Source organism: Balaenoptera ricei, chromosome 16, assembly GCF_028023285.1.
Source record: "Balaenoptera ricei isolate mBalRic1 chromosome 16, mBalRic1.hap2, whole genome shotgun sequence".
NCBI classification, from domain to species: Eukaryota; Metazoa; Chordata; class Mammalia; order Artiodactyla; family Balaenopteridae; genus Balaenoptera; species Balaenoptera ricei.
Window position 1 is genome coordinate 8,214,597 of NC_082654.1, and position 25,175 is coordinate 8,239,771.

General features: G+C 54.3%; 1 protein-coding gene across 7 annotated transcripts in view; it reads left to right on the forward strand.

The window, feature by feature from the left end:
• Window positions 1-25,175, forward strand: part of CHST15 (carbohydrate sulfotransferase 15) — a 99,485-nt gene that overhangs the window by 67,503 nt on the left and 6,807 nt on the right. For 3 of the 7 annotated variants that reach the window (XM_059899957.1, XM_059899958.1, XM_059899959.1), the window contains exons 6-8: window positions 7,046-7,202; window positions 12,824-12,971; window positions 14,702-17,130. In XM_059899957.1, the coding sequence (XP_059755940.1) occupies window positions 7,046-7,202; window positions 12,824-12,971; window positions 14,702-14,892 (496 nt within the window). In that variant the 3' untranslated portion in view covers window positions 14,893-17,130. Of the gene's footprint in view, window positions 1-7,045; window positions 7,203-12,823; window positions 12,972-14,701; window positions 17,131-25,175 lie in introns of those variants that run through there. The other 4 variants (XR_009497967.1, XR_009497968.1, XR_009497966.1 and 1 more) reach the window with 2 other exon arrangements.

The following is a 25,175-nucleotide window of genomic DNA, read 5'->3' on the forward strand; positions in this document are numbered from 1 at the left end:
TTGTTGCTGTGATTTCTAGATGCCCAGTGCGGTGCTCCGTGAACGCATTTGCTTTTCCCGGTCGCGCAAGTGCAGCTTCTCCTGTTCATCCTGAACGTTTGCTGCTCCATTACACGTGTAACTGCTTTTCAGTCTCCTGTAACTTATTGAGTAGTTCCGTAACAGAACTGACTCTTGCTTCCAAATCACTCTGCACCTAAAACAATAAAATCTTAAAAACAAACAAAACCCCCAGAGCATCAGCTGGCTAGTGCCCCACTCAAGTCAGCTGCTGATTTGGCTACATCCCTAAACTATGAGGCTGGGCCAGGTCCTGTTGGGTCAGTGGGCTTTGGGGTCAGGCAGGCCTGGGTTGGTTTGGGGCCAGCCCTGAGGCTTCCTGGGCCGCATGACCTTAGGAAGCTCTGTAAGACTGGTAACGACAGTGCACATCTCAAAGACTGGTTATGAACAGGGAAGGAGAATACACATGCAGTGCCGAGCACAGGGCCGGAGGAGGGCAGCCCTAGGTAGCCACGAGCAGGCACGCGGCGGGTGGACACCAAGAGGATTCTGGGAGCTGAACCTGTACAGCACTCGAGTGAGCCTGGCTGGAGGAGGGGCCCACGGAGCAGCGGTTGCCCCTGTTTTCCGGATGAGCCGTACACCGGTCTCTGCTCACCTGGGCTCAGAGCAGTGCCCTGTCGCTGTTGGGTGAATTCAGCTGTGACCTTGGGGTAACCACCAAGATTTTACATGTTGAGACCTGCGAGCTCACTGATGGCCACTCCTCTGTTCCCTTGGGATGAGACGCGATTCCTTCCAGAGGCAGCAGGTGGAGGGAGGCCCTGCCACACCCACTCCCCTTCCCAGCAGTGCTGGGGTCCCGGGACCTCTGCCCTGCACAGAAAAGGCGCCTCAGCCCCGCGAGCAGGCCTACCGTCCCAGGGCCACCCCGGCGGCCTTCAGAATAACCGCAGCACAGAGCCTGGAATGTCTTTGGACTTATATTTGGAATTGCTGTTGGAAACAGTTCTGGCCACATATCACACCCATCTGTTTGGGAGGGTTTGAGAGTCAGAAAATGAGGTGGTTCCGCAGGACGGGGGTTGGCAGCACCAAAACTCAGGGCTGGGGGCGGGGATCAGGGTCAGCTGGCCCTCACCCAGCCAGGGAGCTCTCACCCCCTCCAGCCTTGACTTTTGCCGCCGGGGCCGCTCCCGTCATGCTGGATGGGATCAAACCAGCCTTTCTTTCTGACCCTTCTACCTAGGGTCAGTCCTTCAGGAGTCTGGGACATGTCTTCTCCCAGCTCTGAATACGCTTTTAGCTGTTGAAGCTGGCACCCTTCTTGCGGAGTCCTGCTTCTCCAGATGGAACGGCCCCTTGCCCCTTACTGTTTGTCAGCCAGCGCTGAAGGCAAGTGTCCTTTGGGGCTGGGACCTGCCAGGGTGGAGGAGAGCAACACCCCCGCACATTCTCAATGCCGTACCTTTATTAACGTATCCCGAAGTTGCATCAGTGCCCCTGCAGTTTTGTGAGGATTCATTATATACTTATGTCAACCAAACCCCTTGTGTATTTTCCAGGTTGTCCTCTTTCCCCTACTTCATCGTTGTACAGTTGGTTTTAAAGACTCAAATGTGGACATTTAGGCTTATTTCTTTACATTTCCACTTGTCACATGAGTGTGCCTGTAACCGAAAGTGGGGGTCCGGCTGCTCGCCGCTCAAAGGCCAATAAAGAGGCCAGGTTGGTGGAAGGGAAAGTTTGCTTTATTTTGGATGCCGGCAACCAGCGGGGTGGGGGAGGGCGGACGCCTGTCCAAAGGCCGACTCCCTCTCCCCCGACAATCAGGGGGCAAGAGCTTGTATAGACAGAGGGAGGGGGCTGCATGCAGAAACAGCACAGCCAGCTCTGACTGTCATCTTGAAATTGGTCATCGGTGGTCTGACCAGCGTCATCTTGATTGTTTTAAGTACAGTTAATCTTCAGTTCCAGGGTCGGTTTGTTCCCATTTTCCCGAGGCCAGTTCTCAGAATTGTGGCAGCTTCTGTCGTGGCTACAGTCTTGTCATCATGTAGTTCACTTCCTCCACCTGGTGAGGGTTTCAGTATCTATAAGACAGCTCGCAGGATACGGCTCAGAATATGATCTATAGCCCTCGAGGAGGAACTAAAGGTCCTTGACTTTGCTTTATGACTAAACTGGTATTATTTAGTCTGTTGGACTGTTTTCCTTTGTTTCTGCATCTTCTCACTTCTCTGATTAAACTTATTCTTTGGCTACAGTTTTTCCGCAGACCAAAGGCAGGCGGAGGGCACGGGGGGCAAGGACCTTAGGGTGCCCCTCCGTTTCACGCCTACTCTAGCGTTTCGAGGTCCGTTTGGATACTTATTCATGATATATTTGCTGTCCTTCTCAACGTTTTCTGAATGGTTTTAACCCATCCAAGTGGCTTGCACTAATCCAAGGTCATTATCTGACTCTTTTTCTCTAGTTGTGGGGAAATCATAGTATTGTTTATTGAAGACATTCTTACGAAGCACCAGCCTGATTCTTCAGGAGGACCCAATAGTGCCCTCCGGGAAAGTAAGGGTCCTGTTCTGCTTTTCCTCCTTCATATTTCTCTGTGGAAGAGCTGGCCACATGGCCATCGTCCTCCTGTACACACAGGTCACTCTTCTAGGGTCTCAGGGTGGGAGAGAGGGCTGGCAAAAATGACTCCTCAGGAATCTGGGTTTAGAATCTGGACTAGTTTCCTAGGAGATCTTGTAACAAATTATCACAAATTTAGTGCCTTAAAACAAAAGGAACTTATTCTCTCACGGTTCTGGAGGGCAGAGGTCAAAATCAAGGTACTGGCAAGGTTAGTCCCTCCTGGAAGCTCTGAGGGAGAATCTATTCCATGGGTCCCCAGCTTCCTGTGGCTTCCGCAATTCTGGCATCCCTTGGCTTGTAGGTAACACTTCAGTCTCTGCCTCTGTCTTCACATGCCTTCGCCCCATGTGTCCCTATCTAAGCCTCTTCTTATAGGGACACCAGTGCTTGGATTTAGGGCCCACCGTAAATCCAGGATGATCTCATCTGGAGGTCTTCAACATAATTAGGTCTGCAAAGACCCTATTTCCAAGTAAGATCCTATTTGCTGGTACTGGAGGTTAGGACTTGGGCATATCTTTTGGGAAATCTATAGAATCCAAATGGGAGAGGGGGAGGGGAGAGGTCCCTGCTCAAATAGGGCATGAAGGACTTGTTACAGACATGCATCTCAGCATGTGTGTGGGCTCTAGGAAGCCCACCACCCACCCTTTGGGCAGATCCAGGGTCCCTGGGGGACTGAGGGGCAGGGGAAATCTCCCCTCACCCTCCCGAGGAGGTAGGCCTGGCCATGAACCTGATTCACAAAAGGTGGGGTCCTAAGTTCATTTCACTGTATCCCAGACAGATGACAATCAGTATTTTCACCCCGGTGGGCCTGTGCTGGCCTGGTTGGACCATTGAACACGTCCCAGTTTGTCCCCTGGAATTACTTCTTGATCTCTAAAGAATTGTATGGAAAGATTCTTCATGAAGTTACTATTCTTCATGAAGTTACTATGTGTTTAAAATTCAGCCAGGTTTAGAGGCTCTTGTTTTATTTATGAGCCACACGCCTACAAGAAATGTTATTACCACAAAATAAACTCAGCATGGAAAGCTTGAGCCGAGGGTTGGGTTTTTAAGTGGCAGTTTACGTGATAGAATTACAATTCTACCAACGAGTTTGGATAGCTGTGTGGGAGTCCTTGGTAAGAACTCTGGACTTGGACTTCCTATTAGGTACAGATTTTGATGACAGTTTGAGAGGCGTCTTTCTTGGGCAAAGTCGTAATATCGACAGCACTCATAGGAAATGTGTGAGCCAGAAGAAACCTCCATCAGACCCATTGCCACAAGGTGCCCAGTTGCATACAGCTCAACTGCACTTTGAGGTCCATGCAAATCTGGTTTTGACGTTTATCCATCAGCTTTTAGATTATACTGTGACCGACCCTGCAGTGACAGGTGCCGTGTTTCAGTCTTGATGGAGGTCCTGTTTTTGAAGGGGGAAAACAGCACAGCCAATGTGGGGAGACACTTGTAATGGGGGGACAAATGTAGTGTCATCTGGGTCCTGTATTTGGGTGAACATGGATCTGGGGGAGGATCTACTCACCTGAGCATCTCTAATGACTAGTCTTGAAGCAAGTCCTTTTGGAGGTTTGGCTGACCAGGCTGAGATGTACGAACACTTTCCAGTGTGTGTTCGGATTCTAGGCATCTGTGGGCAGATCCCAAACATCTCAAGACCTCTCAGAGGTGTCTTCTGTGGACACTGGCAGTGTATGATTTCTAAAGGGCCGTGTAGAAGGCACTGTGCCAAACGCCAGAGGGGAAGACAATCTGGTCCCTGAGAAGCGCTGCTCTTGTTAGGAAATCTTTGGAAACGCCTACAGCTGTAGCGAGAGGTGAGGGGTGCTGGAGAAGGAGTGTTTGCGGCTAACCTGTGCTCCAAAGGCGCTGCCGTCTCTGCAGGGGTGAGGTTGGCTGAGTGCCACGGACGGAAGCCCTGGGTGCAATCAGCGGTGCACATCTACAATCCCCAGACCTGTGGGTACCTAATACGATTTGCTGAATTTCCTTCACTGGAAAGAGGGAAGCTGGGTTGGAGAAGTTGGGGGAATAGAAAGTACGGAGCTGAGAAAGAGAGAAACGTGACACCACAGAGCAGGGAGCCAGTCTGAATCAGCCTGGTTTCTGGGCAGCTGGGGGTTGAGTGTGAGTATAGGGTGTCAGGCCGAGCAGTGGGGGGCCCTAGGGGGTATACATTGAAAAAGGCATAAGACAGAAACAAAGGGGTGATTTTTGAAAAGCAAAAAAAGATAAAGACTTACCCTCTCTGCCTGCAGAAACAGAGAAGAGTGGCATGGACATATATACACTACCAAACGTAAAATAGATAGCTAGTGGGAAGCAGCCACATAGCACAGGGAGATCAGCTCGGTGGTTTGTGACCACCTAGAGGGGTGGGATAGGGAGGGTGGGAGGGAGGGAGATGCAAGAGGGAAGAGATATGGGAACATATGTATATGTATAACTGATTCACTTTGTTATAAAGCAGAAACTAACACACCATTGTAAAGCAATTATACTCCAATAAAGATGTTAAAAAAAAAAAAGGCATAGAAAACTCACAACAGAACTCAGAAGTTCTGTTAATGTAAAAAATGACTGGGGAGTTCCCCGGTGGTCTAGTGGTTAGGATTCGGTGCTTTCACAGCCGTGGCCCGGGGTCAATCCCTGGTCAGGGAACTGACATCCGGCAGGTCATGTGGCGTGCCCCCCCCCCCCAAAAAAAAAGAGAAAAAATTACTGGGTGACAATGGAAGAAGGTTTATATTGGGCTGCTGTGTATGTACTGTCTTATCTACTTTTACGGATGTTCAAAATTCCCGCAAATTAAATAATTAGGGGAGTGCCGTAATAATAGATATATTAACTGATCCCATCCAATATGACCTGATACATCTATGTTTTTAAAAAATACAAAATATGCAGATATATATTTGAGTGTGCACTGAAAATTTCTGGAAGGATATATATAAGAAACTGATAACGAGGGTCACCCCTGGGATTTATATGGATTATCTTGTTTATACGTCACGAGGAAAGTACAATTAGTATTCCTGTTTTACAGACGAATTTAGTGCTAGACACCACCTCCCCCCTATGACTTAGAGTACGGGAGAGAGAGCGGGCCTGGGGATCAAAAGTTGAGACCACAGGGGAAATTGGGGCCAAAAACTTTAAAACAAAGCTGTGCTCATTACAGTGTTGTAACTTGTTTTGTTTTACTTTTTGTTTATTTGATATAAGAAAAGAATTATCCCATGGTGAAAGAAAGTATCTATCTGTAATGTTGAAAGTCCAGTAAAATATATTTTCAGAAGATTTGTGGAAAAGAAAGAAAGAAAGAAAATTACTTTGACTCGTGTTAAAGAATGGTAAGGCAGACTTTATTCAGGGCTGTAGCAATAGGTGTAGGGACCACTGTGGTCGGGTCTTGCAGTAGGGGAACGAGATTGTGGTCAACTCCAAATACAAGGAAGAGTGGGAATTTATAGCCAAGGAGGATGGGAAGAGTGGGAATTTATAGCCAAGGAGGATGTGGGTCAGTGGATGGGAAGTTACTATGAAGAAACAGCAGGGGTAAGGGGGGGGTTTTGGCTAAACCGACCTAGCAGTATTCTTGTTGAAATTGGGCGATACAGAGACCCACAAGGAAGTCTAAAACTCAAGGCCAAGTTGGGAAGAAGGTTCAGAGGAACCTGAGAACAGTTTGGTCGAAGAGAGACACTGTCTGCTCCTGCGTGAAAACACTGTTACATACGTGCGGCGGGGTTTGTGTGAACAGATCCGTGTGTGTGGACACACGTGTAGGCCTACAGGCCTCTGCCTGCGTACATGGGGGTATTCTTACACTGTGTTAAAAAATAGGTCCCTATCAACCTAGAAAGATACGTTTCGTAATTTTTGTTTTAACGTTCAGAGTCTGTGGTAAGGGCTGGGAATTTCACGCGGAATTATGATACGGGGAGAGCGACAGCTGTGCCGTTATTACTGCCGCCGGCAGAGGAGAGAGGAACCGGAGGGGACGTAAAATTTTCACGGCCTCTCTCTGCTGTTGTACGATCTTTGTAATCTGGTGTTTCGAAGTTCACTGTTACTGTGAAAACAGCCATGGCCTGAGGCGCCTAGAAAGAACCAAAAAAAGAAACCACAGAAACTATGGATGGCTTGTCTGGGGCCAGTGTAGCCTTGTCTGGGGCCAGGAGAGCGGGTGGCTCTGGGAAGAGTAAGGGTGTCCAGGGTGGTAGGAAGTGGCTCTCTGCCGGGGCGGGGGAGGGGGGGGGCGGTGAGAGGAATGGTTGTGTTTTAATGAACCAAATGAGGTCATATAATCGCTTGTAGATTTCCATTATCACTCAAATGGCGAGATTTCACATTCCCGATGGTAAAAGATACCCATTTGTTTTATTCACAGGTTGTACTCAGACTATCTCTACTTTGCAAGTTCGAATAAATCTGCAGATGACTTCCATGAAAAAGTGACAGAAGCGCTGCAGCTGTTTGAAACTTGCGTGCTGGGTTATTCACTGCGCGCCTGTGTCTACAACAACACTCTTAACAACGCCATGCCTGTGCGTACGCGGAGGGGCTGCTTGGCGGTTATTATGCGAGGGCATTGTGCATCGGGATTTTAGCATATAAACAGAGAAGCATTTTAATGTGCAAATGCCTCTCCCCGTGCCTTTGAGCGGTGGCTAATGCAAAACAAATATTCATGGATGTAAAAACTGTAAAAGCTGATGGACCCTTTCAGCTGGCTCCCTGCTTTCTCCCGCGCCGATCTCCCAGTTTCAATGCTCTCTCCTCCCTCTGCGAAAGAATGAGGGCGCATTTAGGAAGATTACTATTTAGTGAGGCTCCGAAAGCACACCCTGCAATTAGGATTGGCAGACCAACTCTCTGATTGTCTTAAGAGCGTTCTCTCCGATGCTGGATTGTTTTGTTGGTTTAAAAAATTACCCACCAGTGACTTTCAGTGCTTCTCCGACAAGGTCTTAATGGAAACATATTTTCCATTGATCCCTTTTTTCTTTGTTCTTGTTCGCCTTCAGGAATATAGCTGTACGTTTCTTGCCCGTTTTTTGTTTGTTTGTTTTTTTTTTAATGCAAAAGCAGCTGTTAATGGTGAATTCAGCACCGTTTCGCTAAGGGATGGTTTTTCCGCTGCACAGCACCCGGGGTTGTCCTAAGTGCCTTTTCAGCAGGTTTGCCGCAGTGGGTAAGCCTTCTTCAGCGAAGCTAATGTGTCACCTGCCCCGGAGGGTGGTTCACAGCCTTGCTCTGCTGAGCGTGCCATGTGGTGAGATCTGCTTGAGGTGGAGGCTTGGGACCCCCCAGGTGCGGTGGGGTTCAAAGTCAAGAGGGCTCACCCCCTCGTTATCTAGGCCATCTTATCCGGCAGCGTGCACGGAGGCAGTAGGTGGGAGTCCAGGCTGTCCCGCTGGAATTTATAGTTTGGCAGGGAGGATACACACAAAGGATCAACACAGAATCTGGCTGGGGGTGTCGGGTAGAAGGAGTGGCCTTTGGAGCCAGAGGGTGGCGTGGGTTCAGTTCCCACTCGGGCAGCTGACGCTGGGCAGTTGTCTTAGCTTCTCTGAGACTCAGTTGCTTCATCATAAAATGGGGTAATAGCGCTGCTTTACTAGGCTGTGGTAAGGGTTAGAGAGTGGTAGTTCATTCGCGTGTAGGGGGCGAGAAGATAATCCTTTCCCTCTACCCATCTCAGGTTCGTTGACCGGGGCCCTGTAAATTAGACTGACGGAAGATAAACCAGAGAAAAGTAAACAGAAGTTTATTAACACGTGCGTATGCACACATGCACATATATGCACGGGAGCCCCGGTGATGAGTAACTCGGATGGGTGGTTAGAACTCGGGCTTATATAGCGTCTTAACAAGAGAACCATAAATTTGTAGAGAAGCGACAAGACAAAGGAAAAGGACTTTGACTTTCTAGGGTGGCAAATTGTGGGAAGGCAGATGTATGTGGGAGCCAGTGGTCAATAAGGGCTAGTTTTAGCAAGGTCTGTCATGTGGACTCCTTTGGTGCTGTCTCCAGGCTGATCAGGGTCTAGAGTTGTCCCCAGTGATGAACTTCTGTCCTTCCTGCTAGAGAGAGGACGAGGGGCACCTTGCAGGGCATCATCTTGTTCAATCCTCTCCGTTTCCCTGAAATCCAAGCCCATTTTACAGATGAGGACACAGAGGCTCACAGAGGTTAACTCTCCCACCCAGAGTCACGTAACTTGTGATGGGCAGGCTCAGGGTTTAATCCCAGGTCCCATGGCCTTTGATGAGACTCATGGCATTTCCACCTTCCCTAGCTGGCTCCTAAAAAGGAGGGTTTGAACCGGCAGGAGGCATGTGCTTTTTAATTCAATTCCATGTTTTGCTGAGGATGACGAGTCATCTCTGGTCAGAATGAGACCCCAGGGCAGGATCAGTGACAGGATGGCGGGGCCGTGATGTAATGCGGATCGCCGTGACCCTTCGGTCTCTGGAGAGCTCCTGCACAGTGGGAAGGGCCAGGCAGGCAAGAGCGGTCGGAAACCCTCCTCTTCAGGGTGAATCTTCATTTCTGGGATGAGAGAAGCGAATTTCCCTCCAGCTGTGAATCCCAGCTCAACCACAGTGCAGGGAGGCCCATCTTTTTCAAACGTACGTGGAGCGTGGCGCTACCCAGCTTGAGACCTTCCCTGCCTTCCTGTGGCCCCTGAGCGCACGAGCCCGCCCCACCCCCCTGTCCCCCTTCCCCAGGCCCCCTCCCCCACCTCCCTGTCCACTGCTGCTCTCCGGCCACGCTGTCTCCTGCTAGGTCCTCTCGCCTCAGAGCAGGGCTTTGCAAGGTGTGCTCCCTGGACCAAGAAAATCAGCCCCCCTGGGAACTTGTCAGAAATGCAAACTCTCAGGTCGAGCCTCAGACCCCAGAATCAGGAACTTTGGGGGTGGGCCCATCAGTGCAGTCTGTTTAACAGCCCTCCAGGTGGGTGTGTTGTGCGCTTGGCTAGGAGAAGCCTGGTTCCAGAGCCTTCCACACTCCCCTCCCCGGCATGTGCTTCTCCTGGTTTTCGCAGGACTCCTCATCCTTCAGGTCTTGCTTTAATCTGACCTTCTGTTCTCTCTCTCTCCACACTATTCGTTTCCCCACAGCATGTGTCACAACTGGCGATTATAGATAATTGTTTCTTCACCATTTTAGCTCTGTCTCCACTAGATTACAAGCGCCACGTGGCCAGGGGCCACATCTGTTACATAGCAACGTCTCTCCATTGCTTAGCAGGGTACCTGGCGTGCAGGATGCACTAGATTATTTGCAGAATGAATGAATGAATGAATGAATGAATGGGGAGTTTGTGAAACTAGTGGAGAGGCTGGGTAGAGAGTTCCAACCAAATCCGTAATGGGGACCAGAGAGGTTCGGCATGTGCCTGCCAGGGGAGACCCGGCACTGGCTCCTCAGCTGTTTCCCAGCACGGGGGGGGACAGGCCCCAGGCGCAAGTACCTGGCTTCAGGACCAGGCTCTGGAGGGTCTTCTCCGCTGACCCTGGGCAGGCAGGACCCCGCACTCCCTGGGCCTCGGTTGGTCTTTCCATCAAGAGCCAGCTGAAGCAGGTAACCTCAAAGGCTTCTCTCCGCTCTGGTGTTTTAAAACTTTAAATGTATCGGGCACTTCCCCTAAATAACCTTTTTATGTTCATTCCATTTTGATTCTCTGGCCGATACTGGGGAAGGGTGCGGAAAAGGTGTTGAGCGGGCCTGTCTTAGGTTTGTTAGTAGAGATGCTGCGCCCACAGGAAACTGTCACTCTAGGTGAGCGGCGCTTCCCTTAACTGGTAAGGGGGCTGGGGGTTGGAGTGAGCCAGAAGATGGAGTGTTCAGGAGGCCAGGGGAGGCTTCCCCACCTCTCTTCCCCTGCAGAGCCCCCAGGGTTGTTCCCTGCCTGCCCCCAACGGCCCCTCCGCTGCCGGACCAGCCCTCCTGGGAAGGAAGACTCAGCTGCTGGAGGCCTGGGCCAGTGGAGGGGGCTCTCCCCACGAAGACACAGACACGTTTCAGGGAAATACTGTCATCCGTGGACAGGTGCAGGGACTGCTGCAGCTACTTAAATCACTCTCATCCTGCCGCAAACTCCCAGCTCCTTTCCTTCTAGAAGGTTCTGAGTAGCAAAGGCGGGTTCCCTGGAAGATATAAAGCTCATCAGGCTGGTCCTCCCTGGGAGGGGCCGGCCTGGGAGCCTGACAAAGAACCAAAAAGCTCTCGATGACTTAACAAGGAGACGTTCTCATAGCGGGTTGTCTGTGTTGGAGGCGACTCGTGTATTTATTTCTGAGGCTGGCACGTGCTCATTTTCTCTTTAGCTCTGGTTCAGCTTGACGTCTTTTCCTGAGCTGGAGTCTAAGGTAGTGACAACCTGAGGGCTGTAGTCAGCTAATGAATTTTGGAGACAGCTTCTCCCCTCTAATTGTTTTTCTTCCTCCACTGCCTCCCACACAATTAGAAAAACAATGAAATGGAGAGAGAGTAGCGAGAGATGAAACTAGTGTCTGTACCTATTTTGTCAGGCGTTTCACCGTCTTATTGTTGCCACCGCGTTCAGTGTGAGTGCCTGGGCGCAGGCCACCTGTGGCTGGGGTGATGGAAGAGCCTGGTCCCCGCCCTGGAGGAGCTCAAGGTCGAGCTGGGAAGGAGAGGAAGTAGGATGTGAAAGTGTTGGCTGCAGGAACTGAGACTGGGTGCTGGGAGGGGTGGGCCGGGAGTCCAGTCAGACCAAGGACTTGCCCCATGCGGAGAGCCAGGCGAGGCCAGGCATTGGCGTGGGAAGCTCACGCTCAGAGGCTAGAGGTGGGAGCGCCAGTCAGGGGGCCGTGACAGTGCCAGGCAGGCGCTGATGTGGCCTGAACAGAGACGAGACGGGGGCAAATGAGAAGCAATTGGGAAGACCACAGCGAGGCAGAGCCAGAGGCAGGACACCGAGCGGCGTCCCAGAGGACGCGGTGGGTAGGGGCAGGGGTGGGAGGGCTGGAGAAGGGGGGGCCTCAGAGCAGAAGGAGAAGGGCCTCTTCTTTTTTGGAGCCTCGCCAAGAGTTTAGAGCCCACTTTGAAGTTAGAGGGGGCAGTCCCCAAGACCGCTCTTCCTTCTGACACCATGTGCAAGTTGGGTGGAGTCCCCCAAACCACTGTCGGGTTCAGTAATTCACTAGAAGGAATCACAGGACACGCTGATGTTTGTTACACTCATGGTTGCAGTTTACAACAGGGAAGCGACACAGACTAACATCCGCCAAGGGAGGAAGCACATGCGATGACGCACGCAGAGTGTGGCCAACCAGGGAAGCCCGCCCAAGCCTTTGGTGTCCCAAGCACTTCTTGAGGCTCCCTCACGTACGCCCTGCCTGACCGACCTTTACTGTCCAGCCCCTCCTGGAGGTCAGGCCGGTACTGCGTGGCCCAAAGCCCCCATCATAACCCACACTGTTAGACTGTCCAGTGGCCAGACCCCCCCAGGCAAGCAAGATACTCTTACCAGGCAGGACATTCCAGGTGGCCTAGAGATCACCTTCCAGGAGCCGAAGACAAAGGCCAGACCTCTCTGTGGTCAGGTTAGTGCTTCACCGCACATGCTTGCAGTTTGGCATGAGAGTAGGCACAGGAGGAGGACGAGGACCCCGACGTGTAGGTGGGAAGGGATGGCTTTGTACAGCTCTGCTTATACCGCGGTGTGCTCACACACTCAAGGTCGTGGGCGTCCATGTGGCGCCGGGCACTTGGCTGTTCCCTCTCGGGGCTTGTCGCTGGAGCATTTGCCACTGTTTCTGACGGCTGTGGTGCGCTGGGCGTAGGAGCTGAGGCAGCCGGGATATGTGCAAAGAACATTCGCGCCATCGGTGGGTGTGACCTTGGCCTCTCCCTTCTCCCCACTCCTCACTATGAAGTGGTGTGGAGCTACCTACAGGGTTGACCTGAGGATGACATGGGACCCTGAGGGTGGGAATCCTTTGTGCGGGAGCACCAAACCCAGCATGGAGAAGCAAGAACACGTGGCGTTCAAAATCCAACTTCTGAAGGCGGTTGTTCGCTGGGACGACTCTTCACTGTTGGTTTATAATGACGTGTGTAATGCATTTGGAAAAGCGCCTTCGGCGTCGGAGGAATTACCCCTGAACTAACGCCTGCCTTCTTCGGTCCTAGGTGAGGCTGCAGGTCGGGCTGTACGCCGTGTACCTTCTGGACTGGCTCACGGTCTTTAATAAAGAACAGTTCCTCATTCTCCGCCTGGAAGACCACGCCTCTAACGTCAAGTACACCATGCACAGGGTCTTCCAGTTTCTCAACCTCGGTATGAATGTCGCACTGGAGGCCTACGGAGCAGGGCGCGAGCTCCGAGGACGCCGGCTCTGTGAGGCGCTCCCCGCGTCCCACGCAGACCCCTGAGCCGAGCAGGGTGGGCTGAGCCGGGAGGCCAGTTAGTACCTGTTTGTCAAGCGCCACGTGCACACGGGGCCTTGCGCGTGGCGTGGGGAGCCGTCTCTGGGGAGGAAGAGGTGGCCTCTCGTCTGGGAGCTCCCTCAGAGGAGGGAGGGGGGGAAGCCGAGGCTCGAATAACCGAGTCACTGGTAGAGTGACGTGGGGGAGGTTAGCGATCTCACGCTGGGTCCGTACACGTGACTTGGGGTCCCAGCCGCTGAAGCGATCCTGGAAGGGAGGGTGTGAGCTGCGCCTTGAGGATGGACAGGGTTTCTGGGCGCCTGGGACCGTCTTGCAGAGGCCTCGGGGCCTGGAGGAGGGGATGGCCAGGTCCGTGCTTGTCTCAGCTTTGCTGGGAGCCCCCGGGGGCAGAGCCCTGTCGCTGGGTTTGGGCTCCCGGGCCTCTGGGGAGAGGAGCCTGCCCCCAGCCAGAGGAGACCGTCCCCCAGAGTCCCGAGTGGCACTTTGTGGCAGCAGGCCAAGTCGCTGGCCACGGTGACGGCTGGTAGAGGCGGGTACACGGGTGCAGAGGGCTTCCCCGTGGGCGGCACCCAGGACCGCTGGCGAGGCTGGAGCAGCCGGAACGTTCCTCCCCAGATGCCCCCCGCGGCCCTGTCTCATGAGCTTGCCTGGGAATTCTGTTAATTGAACTTTTCCTGAAATCTGTTTGCCCGCCACTGGGACTCGGGCCCCTTTTGTCATTTGATTTTCTTTTTCCTGTTCTTGGAGAGCTTGTAATGTGATGGAGTGTGATTACTTTTTCCTTTTAAGGCCTAGAACCGTTTTTCTTTGATTTGGCCACCTGTAGACTCTGTCGCATTCATGAGCTTGTCTTTAATCCCTGAGATGGACAGTAAGGCCAGTTCTGTTCCTTCCCTGTCACGTAACCCGAGGACACTGGGATGTGGTTTTTCTCTGCATGGGCTCATGACTTCAGACTGATCCCGAGAGCCCGGGGCACAGAGGCCTGAGCAGTGGTCCTGGGGGTTAAGCCAGTGAGAGGCTTGCGGTCCCGAGGGCTGAGGGTGGAGGTGGCAGCCTCAGGGCGCAGCACCAGCTGGCCGGTTCCCGGCCTCTCCCCATGGATATGCCTGCTGCAGGTGGAGGTTCAGCCAGTGGGGGTCTCTGGGCACAGGTGGCCTCTCCCCTCCCACCATGGCCACTTCACAGCACGACACACAGGGTGAAATGTGGCCCCATCACGAGGCCCTTTGCATCGGCCTGAAGTAGAAGCAGCGGGGGCAGACTTCCAGTGGCTGGTGAGCGGGAGAGGCTACGTGCAGGGACTGTGTGTGGCGGGTCACACAGTTACCCAAGGGCAGGCTGGCTCCCGTTTACGGGCAGTTGGAAATGAAACTGCGCCCCAGAGTCCCAGCCTTGCTTCCAAGGGTGGGGTAACACACCGGACCACAGAATCTCTGCTCTTTCACACTGGAATTTCCACCTTCCACCCTCAGCAACTCAGAAATGGATCCAGCCAAAGAATTTGAACCTCCAAACACATTCTTACGGGAAACTCCTGTCTCAACAGGAAGCACGGCTGGGATTTTCTCAAAGTTTCTTTTGCCTCCTGCCTCATAGGCTCTTTCCTTTGTGTTCCAGGGCCCCTAAGTGAGAAACAAGAGGCCTTGATGACCAAGAGCCCCGCCTCCAACACGCGGCGTCCCGAGGACCGGAACTTGGGGCCCATGTGGCCGGTCACACAGAGGCTCCTGCGGGACTTCTACGGGCCTTTCAACGCCCGGCTGGCGCAGGTCCTCGCCGACGAGGCCTTCCTGTGGAAGAAGACGTGAGGCCGGTTCCCGCTGCCGCCATGATTTCCATGCTTTGAAAATCTCTCTTGGTGGGGAACCCTTTCGCTCAGAGCCTGGAGAAAACCCCTCCCCAGGCCCACGTTTATGGAAACCAGTTCAGAATTTCCTTTGTGATGTTAAACAGCCCGGCGATGGACCCTTCACTGAGCCTCGGATGGAGGCTGTTGGAAATTCCACTTTGGAAAGGGTCCCCTTCTGCTCCGAGAGTGGCTGGGGTCCGGGGTGAGGCCGGCGGACGCTAGGCTGGGTGCCGGGAGGGAAGCGTGGAGTCTGGGCTTTGACAGTTCTGGGTGGAGGTCCTGCCCCAGGGCTGGCCAGACGTACACTACACATTCAGCTTCGAAACCCTCTGTTTAGATCACTAACCTCATTTTGGCGGAGAATAGAGGCTCTCATTTTTTTTCCCTTTTACCCCAAAGTCAGCCCTTCCGTCTCTTCAGATTTAAACCCTGTTAACTTCACTGTTGACGAGAAAAAAGACGCAAGTCGATTTTTGGTAGCACTTTCGTGTCTCGGACCTCCTCCCCTTCTGTCCTTGTGGACTTCACTTATGTTTAACAGAAAACGAGTGCATTTAAAACAAACCACTTTCTACATTTCACTGGCTGGAGCTTTCTTTTCTGCCCCTTTAGATGTTTTCTCAAGGGTTTTTTCAGTTTCTAATTGGAATATAACTTCAGTTTAAAATCGGAAGGGAAATTTTTGCTGTTAATGCCAGACTGAGCACCTCGGAGGAACTGATGGAAAATCTGGGCATCTTGGCCCTCGCCGTGCATCTGAGGTCCTCAGAGAACTGCAGCCGTTTGAGGTTTTTAGTACCGGGTGCGACAGGCTCCGTTGCTCTGCCTTCCTCCCAAGTGAACTTGTTATCACATTCTCCGCCATGTGTGGCCAGAGGTCCTTCCTCACTCAACGAACTGCAGGATGCTCTTTTCTGATTCAGAAGCACAGCACATGAGCTATGCCTGGGCCAGACATGCTGTGCTGGGATTTGGAACGAGAATGCCGGGAGCTGTGTCCTTGACAGAACTTTCTGGGCCACTTGGCAGCCTGGTTTACTGTTGGATGGGCTGAAGGTCTTGCTGTTACTTGGAGGTGATGGGAAAGATTGAACACAGTCCTTGCACACAGCCCCAGGCGGGAGCCCAACCAAGCTTTGCACGTGGTTGTCAAGGGAAGCTTCTGCGAATCAGAGCTCTCCAAGTCGAGGTGCCGGATGCACACCAGTGAGAGAGTGCAAATGCCTACACGCCCAGCCGCCACTCTTGGGAGTGAGGATTCGCTGAGCTGTCCAGCCCTAGTGCCATTGGAGATGGGATGCTCGGCCCATTTGAAGGCGTATGGAGGGCTCTGAATGGCACGGCCGGGCGGTTTCTGCTGTGAAGGATCCATGGGCCTGAACACCCGCTTTCGGGGACAGGCCCCCGTTTCTGTCCTGGTGGCACTCGGAGCAGCAGCCAGCAGGCAAACCTGGCCTGAGCACAAGGTGCCGTAGGGGACGTCGCTTGCACGTGCGTGTGTATTTATTTGCAGTGCAGGTGCGGTGTGCGTGGGGGTGTGTGTGTGCGTCTCTGAGTGGGTTCCCTTCAGTTCTGTTGCTGATCAGCTTTCTCCGCTCTGGACACACCTCTTCGTGGATTTCTTTCTCTTTCAGTTCGCTTGTCACTTTCAGCCCGTATTTTTGCTCTTCGGCCCCGACTGTAATTACAAGGACTTTTCTTACGCACCCCTGTGCATGTGAACAACATGTAGCGTAATTCTGCTTCTTACAGAAGTATTACTGAACGTCTTATTTCCAATATTATTTGGTTTATTATACAAATCTTTTTATAGATGATCCCTCGGTGTCGATCAGCGCCGTGCAGACCCGGTGTCTCCAGGGGCCTTTCTCCAAAGGGCTGTCTGTCTGTTCCTTTGCTTTCCTCTGCTCTCTCTCACTCGAGGCCCCACTCTTGGTGACAGCACAGCTGCCCTTTCGAGCCGTGGTCCTCGAGCCTGTCATCCCAAACCAAAGCGAAATGGAGGATTTCTCACGACCCGGTCTGGAAGTTCCTTTGTGTCCCCAAAGCTGTGCATCGGGTTGTATTAAATTTTACTCCCTTAGTCGTGTAAGGTATGTTAATGAACCACTGTTATGCTGTACTTTTATTAATAGTGAACATAATTAAATGTGGACCCCTGTGACTGGGACCTGGGGGCGCATGCCCTTCCTCATAAGCCGTCAGAGCTCTTGTGGGAGGTTTTCCGCCGTGTCCACTGTGCGTGAATGAACCACGGGGGTAGTTCTGTGTCTCACCTGCGTGTGATGTGCACCCGGTACGCACGGGACCTGCCGCACGTGGTGACGATGCGAGAGAGAAGAGCAGGCAGGTCAGACGTTACCAGGGACTCCCACGTGGGGCCAGCCAGGGGTGTGAGTCAGGGCGGCGAGGGCCAGCCCTACCCACAGACGGGCCTAACATCATCTTCAGACATTTAGATTTGATGGTTGGGTGACCGCAGGTCCTGCTGCCCCCAGCAGGCTGCTTCCCTCATTCCCGGGGCCTGCCTGGCCCCTGGGGGCTGCGAGTTTGAGACCCCTGGTGTCACTGGGTGCGTGGCATTGTCACTGGACACTCAAGGCCCCCATGTGCAGCCAGGGCAAGCCTGAGAGATGAGGTCCTCTCAAGTTCGGGGCTCTGGAAGCCTGGGCCATCCTGGGGGCAGCGGGGAGCCTGGGTTGGTCCCCGAATTCTGGAAAGACTCACTCTGGGCGAGCGTCTCCCCAGCACTGCCCCCCAACGGTTGTGTGCTGGGGGAAGAGGGGCTGGCGAGTCCAGGCCTGGAAAGGAGGAGGACCCCAGCTCTTGATGGCAAAGCCAGGGACGGCTTCACTCAGCAAGGAAGATGCTGTGCCCGTGAGGAGAAGCGGCCGGTGGGAGATGGGGGTCGGGACCAACGGGTGAGTCTGGAGGGCTGATGGCACAACTCCCTCCCCTGGGGCCTGTCCAAAACCCTGTCTGCTGCGGGACCACTTCCTGCCCCGACTCGGGAACCAGCTCTCAGGGAACATTCTGACGATCATCTCCGTGTTCGTGTAAACCTCCCCTCGGAATGACCTCTCCCCACGTGACTCCGTTTGGGAATTGAAGCAAAGGCCATGGGGCGGGGGGAGGAACTTGGGCCTCGTCCAGCAGTGAGAGGCCTCATGTGGGGGCGGGTATTTTTCTGTTGCTCCAGAACCCTCACCCTGTGGGCAGATCCTGTTGAGACTCTAGGAAGACATCACTTTCCCAGAGCTTCACCTGGCGGGGCTGCCCGCAGAGCAGCCCGGGGAGCTATGTTAGGGTCCCGCGGCGGCTGCAGCAGGTTACACCAGACCGCGTGGCTTAAACTAACACCACAAGGCTATTACCTCACAGGTCTGGGGGTCAGAGATCCAAGCTCAGTCTCACGGGGCTCAAGTCAAGTTGTCGGTCGGCAGGACTGGTGCTTTCTGGAGGCTCTAGGGGAGAATCCGTTTCCTTGCCTTTTCCAGCTGCTAGAGGCCGCCTGCATTCCTTGGCTCGTGCCCCCTTCCTCCACCTTGAGACTCTCTCTGACACTGTTTCCCTCGTCTTGTCACCTCCTCTGCTTCTCCCCCTCTGGCCTCTTGCAAGGACCCTTGCGATGACTCTGGGTCCACAGGATGCTAATGCAGGATCATCTCCCCATCTCAAGGGCACATCTGCAAAGCCCCTTTTGCCAGAGAACGTAACACTTATAGGTTCCAGGAATTAGAATGCAGACATCTTCGGGAGCCGTTATTCAGCCAGCAATAGGGGGGTGGGTCCAGTAGGCTGGTCGGCCGTCAGAGGATGGAGTGGGTGCCCACCGGTCTGTCCCTTTCGGCTGTGCCCTGAGGGGCCCACGCAGGTCTGAGTGCCTAGCAGAGGGCTGAGCTTCCCGACACGTCTGTTCTGAGATGGCGAATATTCCTGTCCAGGCAGGACCCTGTGACTGGGGAGAGGGGGGCAGGGTGAACGGCAAGTCGTCCTTTTGTATGTTTCTCCCGAGTGAGCCAAGTGGCGGCCCCAGGCCCGGATAGGGTTCTTTGTCCCTCAGGAGACCCACAGAAGCCACATGGGCAGTTTCGAGTTTCTCAAGTTCAACTGTTTCTGCGTGAGTTATGCTTACAAAGGAGCAGCTTGTGAAAACGACAAATATGGTTAGAATGTTTTCTGGCCCCGGAGAGAGTCTCGGGGGCCAGTGGCCTCGTGGCCCCGTGCTCCAGGGATGCCTCTGGAAGGCAACCGCCAACCTCACTTTCAGTGCTCGTGCCTGATGGCCCCTGAGCTGGCCTTGACTCCCCGACCTCGACTCTCCCTGCTTCCGAAGCCCCGCGCTGTCAGCCTGGCCCTTGTCCCCAGCCCTCCCGCCCCTCCCCCTCTGGGTTCCCATCCTTTGCAGAACTGCTCCCGCTCAGGTTCCGAGTGGCAGGGCGGAGGCTGGGCGGTCCTGGGCCTCTTAGGCCTGCAGGTTGCTGTCCTGAGAGCCTGCAGGAGACGAGGACGCCACAGAGGCGGAAGTGGTGGCACCTCAGCGACTGCAGCAGGCCCCCGAGGAAGGACAGTTCCCCCTCGGCCGCCACCTGGGAGTGTCTGAGTCTTCCTGCCGGGGGCCCAGGACCCGCTCAAGCTGCACCTGTGCTCATTAGCCGCACACTTGGGGCGAAGCAAGGAGTAGGACGGTCCCTCCCGTGTGACTGCCCTGCTCTGGGGGTGCCCAGCTCCGAGCCTGGGGCACAGAGGAGAGTAGGAAGGGGGCTTCCTTCCCCACAGTGGAGGACCCCACGGGTGCAGCAGCGCAGGGAGCGCGGAGGCCGCTGGGGCTCCTGGGCCTTTCTGGTGCACCTCCGGCTCTGTGTGCTCTGAGCAGCCCCTTTGAGATCAGGCCCCGGTCAGATCTAGAAATAGGTGAGTCCGAAGCCTGGGCCTCTCTGCGTCTCACGACTTTCCCACGGCCTCACATTGAGGTGGTAGTGGGGACCCAGCACTTCACCTCCCTGAACAATTCCCTTCTCGCAGAGCAGAGAAAGGCTGGGTCCAGGGAATCAAGATGGGGAGGCTTCCAGCATCTTCTCCTGGAGTCATGAGCCATCTTTCTTCACCATTCTTCCCCTAAAAGGGACAGTCTGACTTGCACCCATCAAACTCGGCTCCCCCAGGAGGACAGTGTGGGGAAGGGGTGAGCCCTGGGCCTGGAGCCAGATGAGCTGGGTTCAAGGCCTGGTTGGGTCCACCCCATAACCTTGGGGACACTGTGGGTCCCTTCCACATCTGCAGGTCTATGGGCCTCATGAGTGGGTGTTGGGAGTTAACGAGGCAATGGTACATGAAAGTATAAAGTGAGGATCAGAGAGGCAACACACCTGCCTGAGGTCACACAGCTCCGATCTCCAGAAAGAAAGAGCAGAATGTCGACTCAGATTTTTCACTTTTTAACTTCGTAGTCAATGCTTTTAACCATGGTGCTACAGCGTACGTCCCCCCCCCCCACTCCCCCATCAGGCTCCCATCCCCAGCAGCCTGTCTGCATGTCACCTGTCAGCTCCCATCTCAGAGGTCCTTAAGGATGGGGCAGCAGTTCCTGGGTCTTCTGGGGCAGAGGTTTCTGCAGACCTGCCCATCCAGGGGTCTAGGTGGTGACTGGGGCTTCTAGGGAAAACAAAGGGAAATAAACATGGCTTTGTTTTGCCGAAAAGGTCTCGCAGCTCAGAGTCCTGCTGCCAGAGGCGTCCTCCCTGCCCTGGCCGGCTGAGCCTCTCACTCAGAGGACCAGGCTGACCTCACAGGACCTCGGGCTGGCTGTAGTGGGGGGCTTCAGAGTCACATCAGAAGTGGATGGTCTGACCCTGGGCTCAGCCCCTCCTGAGGGCCTCAAAGGCACCAGGGGACACCCTCAGCTAGACAGTCTGCCAAGAGTCAAAATTTAATTTTTTAGCAAGGGTTTTCTGAACATCTCCTTTGCACAAGGCACTGGGCCAGGCATTCGGGTCGGTGGGGGCTGGTTGTCTGCTCATTCAGTGATTCTTTCACTGGTTCTTTCACCACGTATTCGTGGAGCCCAGTCTGCGTGAAGCGGAAGGCGGGGAGGCCAAAGGCCAGGTGGTCAGAGGCCAGGATGAGGCATGGAGCTGGTGTCCACGGTGGGGAGGACGGGCTGGGTTGGGTCAGAATTCTCAGAGCATCTGTAAATCCTACTTAACCACACATACATTTCTTAAACCTTTTACTCTTACTTAAAATATTTAAAGTACATTAATCTGTCTGTCTTTTGATAGAAGGGTCAAAGCCTTTTGCCCAAACGTAAGTCTGCAGATTGGAGTTTTGGGTCATCTTTCTGGCTGAAACCACATCACGATGAATCAGCACTGGTTTCCGGTTTTGGTTCTCTAAAGGGGCATGAGAACTGGAAGGCCCTTGCGAAGCCTCTGAGAACAGTCTTTCATTGTATACGTGGTTATTCCCCTCGTATGTGCTGGGACTTTCCAAAACTTCCGACCTGGTTTTTAGAAACTGGCTCATATTTTGCACTTGTATTTCATTTCTTTACATCAGTGGTTCTCAAAGTGTGGTCCAAGGATGAGGGCGACCCTCGAGACCCTTTTGGGAGATCCACCAGTCAAAACTAAGACTCTTCACGATCATACCAAGACATCATTCGCCCTTTATCCTCTCATTTCCTCATGATGTACAAGTGATAATTTCCAGCGGCCGAGGCCCACTCTGATGCCTGATGGACTCTGTGCTTGTGCGTTCATGGGCTTTGAAAATCTTTCAGCTTTAATTTCTAATATAGTAAATACTGATAGATGTGAACCACATAAACAAAAGCTCTTTGGGAATCTTCAATAATTTTTGAGAGTGTAAAGGAGTCTTCATTCTTAACAGTTTGAGAACTGCTGGTTTCTATATTTATTAAATCACACATTTCTAATATCAAGCACAACTGGCGTAAGAAAGACTTGGGAACAAACATAATTGACTTGTAATAAACTCAGAATTGACTGGAGGGCATTTTGCAGAATGGCCGAGAGCACTGAGCATGCCCTGAACATCAGCAAGGGTGCCTAGGGGACGAGGAGGCAGGCATCTGTCAGTGGGGAGCCCGGATAAGAGGCATCTGCGGTATAAGTGGTGACAGCAGTAATACGGGTGCCCGCTGTTTACTGAGCACATGCTGAGTGCCAGGCCCCGGGCTCAGTGCAGCTCCAAGTGTTGCCTTGGATCCTAACCACCACCCTAGGAGAGAGGTCCTCTCTTTCTTCTGGTTCTGTCATTGTACAGGTGGGGGAACTGAGGCTCAGAGGGGCCAAACAACGAGCCCCAGGCCCCCAGCCCCTAAGGAGCAGAGTTAGTCCTTGATCTCAGGTCTATTGATCTCCAGGGCCCGAGTCTTAACCTGCACTTCTCACCTCTGAGTCCCTGAAGTCTCTGAGTTTCTAAGGAGGCAGAGCCTCAGGTGAAATCAGGGGGCTGCTGGTACCTTCGGGACACTCTGGGCTGGGAGGCCGACACACGCACTGGGGACGAGGTCAGGGCCAGGTGGCCTCTTCAAGGTCATTTTCTTGTGGAAGCAGCAGAACTGACCCGGACAGCACCCCACCCCACCTCCCGGCACCCCATCGGTGCCCAGCCTTGCAGGGGCCCTTGGGCAGAGACTCGATCCTGGCCTGTGCCGCCCTCTTACTGCATCCCTTCTGTGTCCTGCGTCCACCTGGATGGGAGGAAGCTGGGCTGAGTGTGTGCTGACCCTCAGGAGGAGGCCCTGACTTTTGGGAGGTTGAACAGGTGGGACCGGCTGCTCCAGGGGCCCTTCCATCTCACGGTCTGAGGCTTTCTCAGAGCCCGGGAATCCCGGGCTGGTCCCATCCTGCCAGTTCTGAGGTTAGTCAGGGGCCCCCTGTGGCCCCCCCACGGCCAGCCGCTCCTGCCGCTGCTGTGAGCTGGAGCCGTGGTTGAGGAATGGGGAGTGGCAGCTGCCCTCAGGGCTGGACTCCACATCTCCGAGGGGCAGCTGGACATCCCAAATGAGGGGCCACGGTCACCATGGAGATCTTTTGTTTACTCCCGCCTCCACGTGAGATTATCTGCAGAACTGCCATTTTCTACACTTTCAACATAGTGGAATTCCACGGCCAGGCCAGCCTCCAGTTCTAAAGGCAGCAACCCAGGCAGCCTGCACAAGACCTCAGGACGCAGGCGAACTTCTCTGGCCTCTAAATCTCCTACTACCCCTAAGAGAGCACACGCTTCTCCTCGGCTCCACGTTTTCTGCCTCCGTGCCTTTGCTCAAGCCAACGCACCACCAGGAGGGCCCACCCTCCCCACTGTTCAACTGAGCCAGCTTCTTATGCCACCCCAGGGCCAAGGGCAAGTGTTACCTCCTCCTCCATGCTGGCCTCCTGGATTCCACCCTGCCTCCCACCTCCTGACCTTCTTGAGGCCTCTTCCCCTTCTTAGTCTCTCTCCCATCTTGTGTGGTGTTGATTACTTTCTACGTGACTCTGCAGTCATTTGTGTTTTCATCTCGCACCCAGACAGCGAATCCTGGGGGCACACAGGCTGTTCCTTCCCCCACCCTCAGATACCCAGCCGTGGAGTGATGTCCCCAAGAGGGAGGCAGTGAGTGCCCAGAGAGAGAACTGACCTGGGAGCTAGGGATCTGGATGACACTGAGCCAGTGACTTGACTTCTCTGAGCCTGTTTCCCCAGCTACTGAGCAGGGTGGGGGCCTGGAGGATTTCAAGGGGCCCTTTCAGATGTGCCCTTCTCTTTATCGCCTTTTGAAGACTTGACACTTTCCCCAAGCTGCTTCGTGCCCAAGGTGTTTTGCAGAGGAAGTGTCTGGAGAAGGGGTTGGGCCGGGAGTGGCAAGCCCCTCTCCACTCTTCTGGGATTCCAGGATGGCTGCCCTGGGCGCAGAAGGCACCGAAACACAGCCCTGTGCTGCCCCCGTGTGGCCTCTCTAGGCACTGCACCCAGGAAACCTGTCTCAGCCAACCTTTCCAAGGGCTACCCTGGCAGATACACATCACCAATCTGGATGGCCCGTTTGACCCTCCACTGTCTTCTTGCTCAAAGCTCACCTGGGCCAGGGAGCTCCTGGGGGACTAGCAGTAACCCTAATAAGAGGACGTCCAAGGGTGGAAGGACTGTGGTCTCAGATCAGCCAACCAGGAGCCTTGTTCTGGAGGTGCCATTATGCGGCGAGAAGGATGGTCGTAGGAGCCCCCAGAGGTGTTCACGTGTGCTTCTTGGTCTCCAGGCTCTCCCCCGCCCCCACCTCCGCCGAGTGGCCTGCAGGCCGTGTAGGATCACAGCCACAGTGCCTGCAGGGAAAGGAAGGCTGGGAGAGGGCCAGCCTGACTCTCCGTCAGGTGCTCCCTCCGCTCTATCTGGCGCTGCCAGAACACAGCTCCGAGTGGGCAGAGCTGAGACCCTCCTGCCCCTTTGGGACTGGTAGCGGTCAGGCACCTCCCCAGCCCCTCCCCATCTTGGTCCTTCCCACGCGTAGGCCTCCCCTCCTCAACCCTCGTCCTCTACGCCACCCTTCCTAATACCCTGTCCTGAGCTGACCTGAACCTGGGTCTCGGGCACCCTCCTAGGACTGTGCGTGGCTCAAGAGGGCCCTGGGGGAGCCATCACCCGCCCCACGGGGACCTCAGACGTCGGAGTATTGGTGATGGGGAGGAGCCGGGCTTGAAGCTTCTGCCTGCAGACCTACAGAGCTCCCCCCTCGCCCATCCTTGTTCTGCCTTCTCCACCCCTCCCAGCATCACCTCCTTCCTTCCTGGGCTCTCCTCCCTCCTCCCTGCGAAATGGCCCTCCCGGCTCCAGGCCCCACCTCCATAAGCCATGCTCTGTGGCCTCTTAGCCCTGCCCAGGCAGGCTCCTCTGTTACCCTTGTCCTTCCCAGATGCGGGGCAGGAGCTCAGGGGTCCTAGGGGACCCCCTTTCCCAGGGTGTCCTATGCTGACCCCTGTCCTGCCTTGGTGTAGACGAGCTGAGGTCTGGGACCTCCACGTGGCAGGAGGTCCTCCTCTTGCTTGACCTGGTCTACCAGGCAGACCTGACCTCTGCCCTGTCCCATTTGCCTTCCAGCTCTTTCTGCTGTCTCCTCGCTCCGTCCCTTCTCCTCCTTCCTCCCGGCTTGCTCTTCCTCCAGCGGTGAGGTGCCTGCCAGACGGGGCAAGGCTGGGCTGGGCTGGGGCTGCGGTTCCAACAGGCAGGTCTGGAGCT